The sequence below is a fragment of the Glycine max genome, chromosome 16, assembly GCF_000004515.6.
Source record: "Glycine max cultivar Williams 82 chromosome 16, Glycine_max_v4.0, whole genome shotgun sequence".
Classification (NCBI taxonomy): domain Eukaryota; kingdom Viridiplantae; phylum Streptophyta; class Magnoliopsida; order Fabales; family Fabaceae; genus Glycine; species Glycine max.
In genome coordinates, this window is record NC_038252.2 from 34,249,667 (window position 1) to 34,260,522 (window position 10,856).

Consider the following 10,856-nt stretch of genomic DNA (forward strand, 5'->3'; position numbering starts at 1 on the left):
CCCCTCCCTTTTTCAGTGACAGAGGTAGTCAGGTAGGCTTCTTCCCCCGCTTTTGGGTGACATGTTGCTCATTATCATTTCAGACCATCAAATCCAACATTCTTTGGTCATCATTGATTTTTTTTTTCTCATTTTTTTTCCCATCATTGCTCCTACCTTACTAGTACCATCATAATTTTAGCTAATTAATTTGTGATTACCTCAATCAAAACGAATCTTATTCTTCACCACAGTGTACCCAATTTTTCTCCTCCACCATATCAAATGCATTTAACTAGTGTTATTAATGTCATATTTATACTCCTTCGCCACTTCTTTGCCAGCTTTTATTATTGTGTGGTATTTGCCCCCCCTCTTGAAATTTTAGGTTTTTTGATATTTATTGTTTACCTTTAGCTATTATTGTTTATGCCCACTATTACTTCCTCGGTATCGTTTTGCATTTATAGCCATGTTGTATAAAGATACAATGGCAGTGGAAATTTAATTTACACTTTAACCAAATTGTCCTTCTCAGAATAATTGTATGAATGAATTGTCTTTCACAAATGATATTCAATATACTACCATTTATTTGGAAATCTTGGAGTTTTATTACCATAATTCCACTAATATAATAACGGATTCAATAGCCAGTGTGAGAAGAAAGACTATATATTAAAGGGAAATGTTTTTTTATAAATAAAAGTAAATCAATTTTTTTTCTTTGTAATTTTTTGAAAAATAAAATAAAATGCATATATATGAAGTACAAAGTGAAAGAAAAGATATTTAATATTAATATGATGTTAATTATTTAATGTTTAAACAGTTAATTAAAAGAGTTGAGCCCCTATCCAGAAGAAATATGTTTTTCGAATTTCAACAAAGTTTAAACTTTAGACCCACAGTAATAATGCGTGGTTGAAAATCCTTTGAAAAGATACGTCTAAGAAAAAATTGATTCCTGAAAAACGATTAGAAAGATCAACAAATTTTTCCCCTTTTACAACATTAAAAAATTAATAAATTTTCATGTGTCTGAATGGTGAACCCATGCATTTTTATTTTTTTTTAAAGAAAGACTTTGAACTTTGAAGCTTCAACTTTCAACAGAACCCCTTTTGGAGTATTTCCACTTCAAAAGTAAACCGTACTCACAACAATCGAAAAATGATAAGCCAAAATTTCTTTACATTTAAGTGTTCTCCTATCCCAGTGGGAGAAAAAAGGTGTTCTCCTATTTAGATTAAAGGTAAATAAAATTTTGATACCAATAATTAGTAATAAATAAAATTCTCTGTTCGTAACAAAAAAAATATGGTGTTGTGCATTCGTTATTTCCAGTCAAATGATAAGGATATAGTTATAAGGTAAGAAATCATGCTATAACATTTATTTCATTTAAAAGAGTGACAAATTGATTTATTAAAAATTTAAAAGAAATAAATAAGGTATCATCATGCGGGAGATTTATTAAAATAATATATTTTTAAAATCAAATTACTAAAATAATGTTGTTCTAAAACATGCACTGTTAAATTAGGTACTAATGAAACTAGTATCCCATAATAAGATAAATTTAAATTTAAATTTTTTCTAAGAGGAACATCATATTTAATACTATGTGATAGCATCTCCAATATGATTATCTCTTGTAGCAAAATAAAATAAAACAAATACTATTGAACTTGGGACAAAAACAATTTTTGCAAGCTGCTACAAATTATTTTGATGTTTGTAAATGGTCAGAAAATCATTTTAACTGCTATATATACTTCTAGGGGTTAAGGACAACAAAAATGCATGTTTTTTGCAAAAACACAAATCTACTTTAGTAACATATTTCTATACTGGTATCTAGTCAAGTCGATGAGATATACCTGACACACCCAAATTGAATACTCCCTATGCACCCACGCCGAATACCCCCTTTGGCCATTATGCACATATGTGGTACAATATGTCTTGATAGTAATAGATGCGACTAACGGATACCATTCAATCATGATTATCATCCATAAACCTATTAAAGGGTAATTACTGAATTAGAAGTACCTAAACATGATTAGGAAGTATATTACACAATTGATAATCAAAACGTGTAGGCCCATAGGCTCCAAGCCCAATAAGATCAGTATAAAAAGGGGTGAAATCCTAGATAAAGTCTTTTATCCATTCTAAAATACTCATTATATACATTTAATAACTCTAAGTTGAACTTTCACTTAAGCATTGAAATATCTTTTACAGGTATCTTTATCATTTTTCCAGACAATCAGGCACCCAAGATTTAAACAAGGAACTATGGAAAGAAGATCCTTCGATACGGAAGAAAAGAAAATCCTTTGTCGCGATAAAAAACCCTTCAACGACACAATGATAGGTATTCCTTCTATCCGATCCATATGTGATACAAAAATTTCAAAACATCATCATCATTATTATTATTATTATTATTATTATTATTATTATTATTATTATTATTATTATTAACTTGTTTTTAAAAGAGTACTATTATTTTGGTAAGTCTCCCTCTATCATGCATTGACAAATTGCAAGAACCAGCAACTCGAAATTTTGTGGTGATTTTACCTAGCGAAATCAATGGAAACAAATTTAACGTTGCACTGTTACAGAATCAGCAAACCTATGCTCGTGACATTCCATCTTATCTAATGCAGCGTAATACCTTTCTTACTCTGCATTTTTTATCTTTCTAAAAAAAATTCCCTTTCTTTTTCCCTTTGATTAAGTTTATCTTTTTATACTACAAACAAATTGTGAATTACATAAAGCAATTGTGAGAATATAAGGTGAGGACTTAGGGCTAGCTCACTAATACGACAAAAAGGTAGAACCAACATGACTAGTGAAGAACACTGATCGAACACAAAGTAGCTGAGACATTGTTCAGTTCACCACCAAGTGCAATAAACGATTTCTATAAATAGTAATTCACCTTTTTCATTTGTTACGCATTTTTCTGAAATTTTTAACCAATCATAAAAGGCAGATAATGATTAGTTTTTTTCATATATAAAAGTTTTCTTTTACAGTAGTATAAAATCTCAAAGACATTTATTTAAACATACTCGAGATGTGGACAACCAGTCCCACAGGTGTTTTTATAAAGTGACGTTTTTATAAAGTGATATCTCAATTTTTTTTCATAATCAAAATTTCAGGGACAGAAGAAGACTCCCTAGCTAGTATAAGGTAGGAAAAGCTGCTAAGTTTAAATAAGACTTGTAGAGAAGTGATTATTTCAACATGCAATCTCTAATGTATAAAAGACTTTATCTTATTCTATTTGACCAATCTTTTTAAGATTAATAGCATATTAAAAGTGATGTTAAATATGTCCATGTAATAATATTTTCACTACGATTATTCGAACATACAATCTCTCATATGTATGACGCGTGATTTTACGAGGAATAAATCATCTACAACTTGCAATTTAATGACGTGCGTAATAAACGTGAAAATAAAACGTTACCACAAGAAATTTTTGCATGTCTATATTTAACATAATTTTAGTTCTACTCAAGATAAAATCAAACACACCATAAGAGATATCTCAATTTCGAATCCCTCTCTACATATCCAACCATAAAATACACTTTCCAACTATCTTATACTTAGAAAGAAAGGAAAAAAAACATCCTTTTATACACATCAATCCATTTTTACAGTTATGCTTAGTCAAACATTGCAAGAACGCTATATGTAACACTAAAATGTATAATAATAAAAACCTGAAGTACATCAGGCAAATATGAAATAGGTGATCTTTACTCTTTCGATTCTTATTGGATTGATGGGTCTAAAGTTTATTGACTCAAATGCTAAAAAATTCAATTCAAATACAAAATTATTATATAACTCATATTAAACTTAGAAAGCATGACACTTAATTACAGTAACAGTAACATGATTAAAATTTAAAAAGCTCAATTGATCAAACCAATACCCTAATAGCTCATTGGGCATCCATCATAGTCTTTATGTTTTTCGGTATCCATCATAATCTCGGTGCTTTTTCCGGTAGAAACAAAATCTTTAATACATGGTACAAAACGTAACGTTTCGCGTTATATATGAATCCATTTTTTTTCCCTTTTCAAGTTTGGGACTCACAAGATCTGTAGCGTGAACTCCAAAACGAAACAAAGAATTGTAGAAGGAAGAATCGCGTCACTGAAAATCGCTTACAGAAAACACTTGTTGCAAATAACATCTTTAATATTTTAGAACACCTTACATATTTAGAAGCAGAATTGGATAACAGGGAAGTTCCAAGTCCAACTAAACCCCCAAAACTGCAGCCTAGAAGTGGAGCCCTCATTTGTCGGTAATGCGAGGGCAAACCAATCCATTGTATCACACACAAGTCAGCTATCTACCAAACACAAACCAACTCATTTCACACACCCAAGTGAAGATGATAAACCAAAAAAAAAATAATGATAAAAAAGAAGAAGCATATTAGCTAGTACATAGACGAATCATCAATAAATGTAACATAAGTCTTCTCGGAATCCAAACACTTCTTTATTGGTTTTAGTTTGGTAGAACCAAGAGAAGGGACTTTCCTTGAGATTTTCTTTTCATCCTCTTATCATATAATTATAATAATAATAATAATAATAGTAATAATAATAATCATTTTCCAAATCTATGGCCTTTCCATTATCTCTAGATGACGTTAAAATATAGTAACAATGTGATATATAATAATATTCCGAACCAAATTAAAAAAAAAAAAGGAAAAAAAGCGAGCCGAGTTAACGCCAAGCAGATGCGACCGTGAGTGTTCTTCCCATCCAACCAAAGCAAATCCCTCCGTTCTCTTCTTTTACAGTCAGTCCCGAGTTGACTCGGTTGTTGGCCGTGGTGAGTCGCGATTTTATTGACTCGGCCATGCTTTGACTCAGTGGTTTTAACTCGAACCCCGCCATGCTCATACGCGCGCGCCATTTTCCAAACACTTCACACCGTTCCACGCGATCTCTTCCTTCGCACGCCACCGAGTTATGCAATTTTCGACTCAGTCCCTCCTCGAGTCTGACTCGGTCTAGGTTGTTATTGTTATTTTCTCTCCCTGCAGTGGTGGCCTCAATGGACTCCAACAACGCGCTGTAATACGACAGCGTCTCCGCCACGCGCGCCAAAAACGGCGCCGTGTTTGCGTTTATCTCCTGCTCCACAATTGTCACCACGCGCGGCGCCAGACGCTTCACGCGCCGCAGGAGCTCGTCCCGAGGATTCTCCGTGGAGACGCTCTCGTCGGGAATCTTGTTCAGGTTGAACGCGAAGTTCACCATGAGAACCTCGTCCACTTCGCATCCCAGCGACTCGCGAGTCAACTCGGTGATTTTCTGAGTCGCGACGATCTTGAACTCGAACCTGATCCTCAGCTTCTCTGCGAGTAGACTCAGCATGTCTCCCACGGCGCGCACTCTCTCCTCGCCGCCGTTCTCCGCCACAGCCGCGATCTTCACCACCGCGTTCTGGTCACGCGCCGAGAGCGCGTTGAGGAGGTGCAAATACTGCTTTCCCTTTCCAATCTCAAAATCCACCACGCAGAACCTGTTATTCTCCGTTTTCTCCTCAAATGCGGCTTCCAGAATCGCGTAATTCGCCGCCATGAACCCTACCTTGAAGCACACTGAGTTATCCAAAAGCAGCTGAGACGACTCGGCGTGCTCCTTTCTGAAAAGCTCCGCCACCGGCGGAGGATGCTCCCCCGGATTCATCCTCGATTTCAACGCCGAAACCATGCAATCCGTTAACCTATCACTCCGGTTCACACCGTTCAACCGGTTGAGGATCTCCGCTGCAACATCATGTTTTCCTTCAACAATTGCAGATGCGGCTTCCATGAGAGTTTGCTTGGAGCATCCGGAAGCAGGCGAAGCCACGGAGGAAGAAGATGACGTGGATGACGTCGTCGACGAAGTCGGCGACGTGGTCGTCAAAACCGGTTTCTGAACCGGACCGGGACTGATTAAATTCTGATAAGTCTCGGACCACTCGCTCGTGGTTATCACAGACGCAGCATCTGCTTCTCCTTCTTCGTCGTTATCTTCCAGAAGCTGCTTCTCCAATTCAAGAAGCCTGTGGTCCATGATCTTCTTTTCCGGTTCAGATGACTGAACCTGAACCGGAACAGAAACAGGAGGAGAAACACGAACCCGGTTCTGGTTTGGTGGAAAACCCAAATTCGAGTTCCGGTAGCCAAAATTTGGGCCTGTCATGGGCACGGGCCCGTTGTTGGGGAGATTAATGGGCTGAGGGCGGAGCTGGTGAAGTAACGGAACACCAAAACGCTGCGTTTGGTTGGCATAAAGGTTTTGGCTTTGCAATTCAGGAACGGGAAAGTCCATATGGTTATGGGAGAAAGTGGTTCGGGGCTTAACGGTACGAAGCAGGAGGTTGGAGAGGACGTGGTTTGGGTTGTTGTTGGTTTGGTTGTAGGCTTGGAATTCGGTTAGGGTACGTTTACCGATTAGGGTTGGTGTTTGCCGTTGGGCGATCTGCGAGGAAGGATCTAGAAACATTGCGGGGAGGTTCTGTTGTTGTTGTTGTTGTTGTTGTTGTTGGGTTCGGTAGAGAGGGTGGAGGTTGTTGTTGGTGGCGGAGGCGGCGGCGTTGGGGTTGTTCATGCTGGTCGCCGGAATGGATCTGCCGCCGAAACCACCTACCCCGGCGAAAAACTCCGACGCACCACCGCCGCCAGGGAACCCCGACGAGGACATTCTAGGATTCGGCGAAGGAAGAAATAAGGAGCAAGCAAAGAAGAAGAAAAAACAGTTAAAAGGTTGTGTTTTTGTAGAAACGCATCAGAGAAAAAAAAGAAAGAAAGAAAGAGAGAAAGAGAGAGAGAGAGAGAGAGAGAGAGAGAGAGTGTTTTGTTTTGGTTATGCGATGTGGTGGTTCTTATGGGGTTGAAATGATTCCTATGAATATAACGGGGAATGGCATGGCAAAGGGTTTTTTTTATTATAATTATTATTATAATAATAGTCCTACTTTTGGGGGTTTAAAATACGAGTGTGGAATGTTTCGCATCAGAGTCTGTACGCATTGAGATCGGGCCGTTGATTTGGTTTGAATTCCGAGATTCAGCAAGAATGGACGGTTATTAGAGAGAGGGTGTGTGTGGTGTTGTTATTATAATTAATAACGAACTTGAATTGTTGGCAATCCACGGCGCGTGAGACTAGCGAACACGCTACCTATGGGGCGCGTGTGAGAACGGATAAAGTGCGGATTTGGAATTGTGGCGTTATTGTTGTTGTTGTGAAACTTCTAAAAAATCAATGTAAATTGAAACATCTGATAAAGCGTTAGTTGTGTTTTTTAAGATGGAGATTGCGTTAATCAATCACTCTTTTTTATTTTTTAATTTTTTATATTCGATATTTGTTTTGTAGCTGAAGTTGAAAATACCAACGCCATTAAACTTGTTGAGGTATGATAATTATTTACCTAAAAGATTTATTGATAATGTTTCACACAAATCTCCTAATATACAATATGAATGTCTAGGCGAAATCTCGTAGCGATACAAGGGGATCAGACAAAAATAAACAACCCAAGAATAAAGATAATCAATAATATTCTTTTTTCCAAAGTTGAAGAACAAAATTCCTAACATTCTAAATGATATTATGTTAGTCATCAAAATTGTACATGATCATCGTTTTAACTAAAAATTTGAATGAGTCAGATGAGCATTAAACCAATATAAAGAAAGCCTGACATAAAAACATATAAAATTATAAATAATTTATAATATTCTTTAACTAAATCTTTTAAAAAAATATTTTGAAATACATATTAAAATCACAACAATTTGTAAGTGCCGTTGGATTTATACATTATTTGATTTGGTTTTGCTTTGAAACGTGATATTAGATATTGCTTTAACATAGATGATGTTTTTAATATTGTTATTGTAAAAGTTCGTAATAACTTTTAATTAATTTATGAATTGTAAATATTGCAAAAATAAAATAAATTATGAATCTATTGAATTAAATCTTGTGTAAATAAAATAATCGGTATGAATGCATGTATTATAAACTTTATACGTTTATTACACTCGTTAGTTTAAGAATTTTATTATTTTTGTTTTAATTTTAAAAAATAATTTAATCTTTTTAATTTAAAAATAAATAAATCATCTCTTTTATCATTTTTTATTTCCAATCATATCTCTTTATTATTTTCTATTTTAAAAAAGTCATCCGTTAACATATTATTGTTGCTAGCTTTATTGTTGTTAGCATTGTTATTATTATTATCATTATAATATAAAATAAGTTTGGGGGTTAAGAAAGAGAAAAATATTACAGATTTGATTCTTCATGCCAACAAAAATAAATAATTAACATTTTTCAATTTAAAAAATATCATTGTTACTACCATTATCACCATCATCATTGTTGCATATATATATATATATATATATATATATATATATATATATATATATATATATATATATATATATATCATCATTGTTGCATATATATAAGTTTGACATAATATTTACATTTCTAACATAAATAATGAATTAATATTTGTTGATAAAAAAAATCATCATTAATGTAGATACCACCACTATTATCATCGATTCTACCATCATCATCATTAGAACCTTTATTCTCACGTCATTATTGTCTATCATCATTATTATTGTCAACTTCATCATTACTATTGTCACCGAGGGAAGGATACAACAATAATTAGAGAGAGAATGAAAATAGTTGTGACAAAGGATATTAGTTTTTTTTAAGAAAAAAAATAATAGGTAAATATAATTGAAGTAGAAGAGATGTTGGTGATGAAATTTTTTTTAATTGTATCGAACACAACAATAATAGTGATGGTGGAGGGGAGATAACAATAATGAAGACGGTAATAATAACAAAAGATTTAAATGAAAATAAAATAGAAGACAATAGAAAAAATGATGAAATGAGATTTTTTTAAAATTAAAAAGATCAAATTAAAATTAACACAAAAATAATAAAATTTCTAAACTTATGAGTGTAATAAAACTCATGTGCATGTTGCATGCACATGTTAACTAATCCCATAATAGTAAGTTAAATAATTTATCTTTTTCCTTTGAATGACATTAATTTACTCTAAACTAAAAAAAACATTAATTTACTCCCATTGTTTTTTTTTTATTTTCCTCCACTTCAATTTTTCTACCTTTAAATGTTTAGAATTAATTTTATTTGAGGTGAACAGAGTTGTCTCTTGTAAAAAATAAAAGTGGTCTCTTAATAAAAATATATAAGATGTGAAAAATTATAGGAAAATGGAAAAAGAAAAAAGATAATAAAAATAGTTATTGTTATACTAAAATAATAAATTAATATTTTGATTATTTAATTGAAACTATTAATGAAAATTAACATGAGCAAAATTACACGTGATAGCGAAATCCTTACATTAAAACTAGTTTAATTGCCCAAATATAAAATGCAATAATTTGTTGATTTTGTAATAAAACTCCAATTAAATGTATATTAATAAAAATAGTTTTATAATCTAAATGGATTTTTACTACTTTAATAGCACTTTAATATATATTCATATTCATATATAGTTATATACAAAAATGTTTTTTTATCAATGCTAGTTATCATAATGTTTGTTTTTTTTTTGGAACAATCATAATGATTTTTACTGTAACCTTTTACACAGATCAATTTTACAAAAGTAAGTTTATGTGAAATCAACTTTTCAAACTCCACCTAGTTCGAAATATGGACTAGAATTAACACTGTATTGATCCTATTTACTTTTGGCATGTTTTGTCATTTTCTCACCCCCAAAGTCAACTAAATTGCCTTTCCGAGACAAATTTAATGAAAGAAAAATTCCATACCTTTCACAATACATCGTTTGCATCCATCTTTAACCAAATAAAATGATTATATTTAGTGAATAGATTAATTAAATTTTTATTTAATAAAAATTTATTATATGGGAATTTATATTATAAATTTGAGTACGAAACTTATTAGAATAATAGGTTAAAAAGTTTATTTTGATAAATTAAAAAAATATTAAAATATGTTAAAACTAACTTATAGAATTATAAATTGTTTTATAAGTTTAAAAATCAACTCCTCGTAAACTTTTAAATTCTTTTAGGGTGAATTTAGGATATTCTCTGACGGGAAGTCTATGAATAATGCTTCAAGGTATTTAGATCGATTTGAGGGATTAACTTCTTTTAATGCTATTAAATATTTTGATTTAAGTTTTTTTTTTCTTTTTAAGAGGTGAAATAGAATAATTTAGTTATAAAATAAATCAGTTGAAGAGTAATGATCATATCCATAGTTATTACTTTTACGCAATTTGACCCGATATTTTATTTTTGTCCTTGTTGATCCGATTTAATATTAAAAGTATATTAGTTTTTTTTCTTCCAATAATCAAATAATTTTTTCTGTATATTTTTTATAATAAGCATAAATTCAAATCTCTTATCATATACTTAAGATTCAATGTTATTTCTTATTCATATCACACCATCTTAGTATAATCTCTTTAACTCTTAGAGCAAAAGTTTAAATTAACTTCCCTTTAAAAATGAAAAACAAACATAACTTTCTTCATGTTCATCCGGTGATTTTAAAACATATAGTAAGTACCAACAATACAATCAATTACTAATCTTATTTTAATAACACGGTAAAAAAATCTTATTTTGATTGCATTTATTATAATTAAAAAAACTTCTACCATTTTTACTTAAAATTGAATCAAGTAAAAAGATATAAATTATTAACCACGTAAGTAGTAGCTTGAAAATAGTTATTTTACATAAAAAATGAGAA

General features: G+C 32.2%; 1 protein-coding gene across 1 annotated transcript; it reads right to left on the minus strand.

The window, feature by feature from the left end:
* Window positions 1-4,650: 4,650 nt before the first annotated feature.
* Window positions 4,651-6,931, minus strand: LOC100788551 (scarecrow-like protein 8). The gene has a single exon (XM_003548116.5). It carries the CDS (start codon window positions 6,741-6,743, stop codon window positions 4,770-4,772), a length of 1,974 nt encoding a protein of 657 aa, XP_003548164.1. The 5' UTR covers window positions 6,744-6,931; the 3' UTR covers window positions 4,651-4,769.
* Window positions 6,932-10,856: the final 3,925 nt, after the last annotated feature.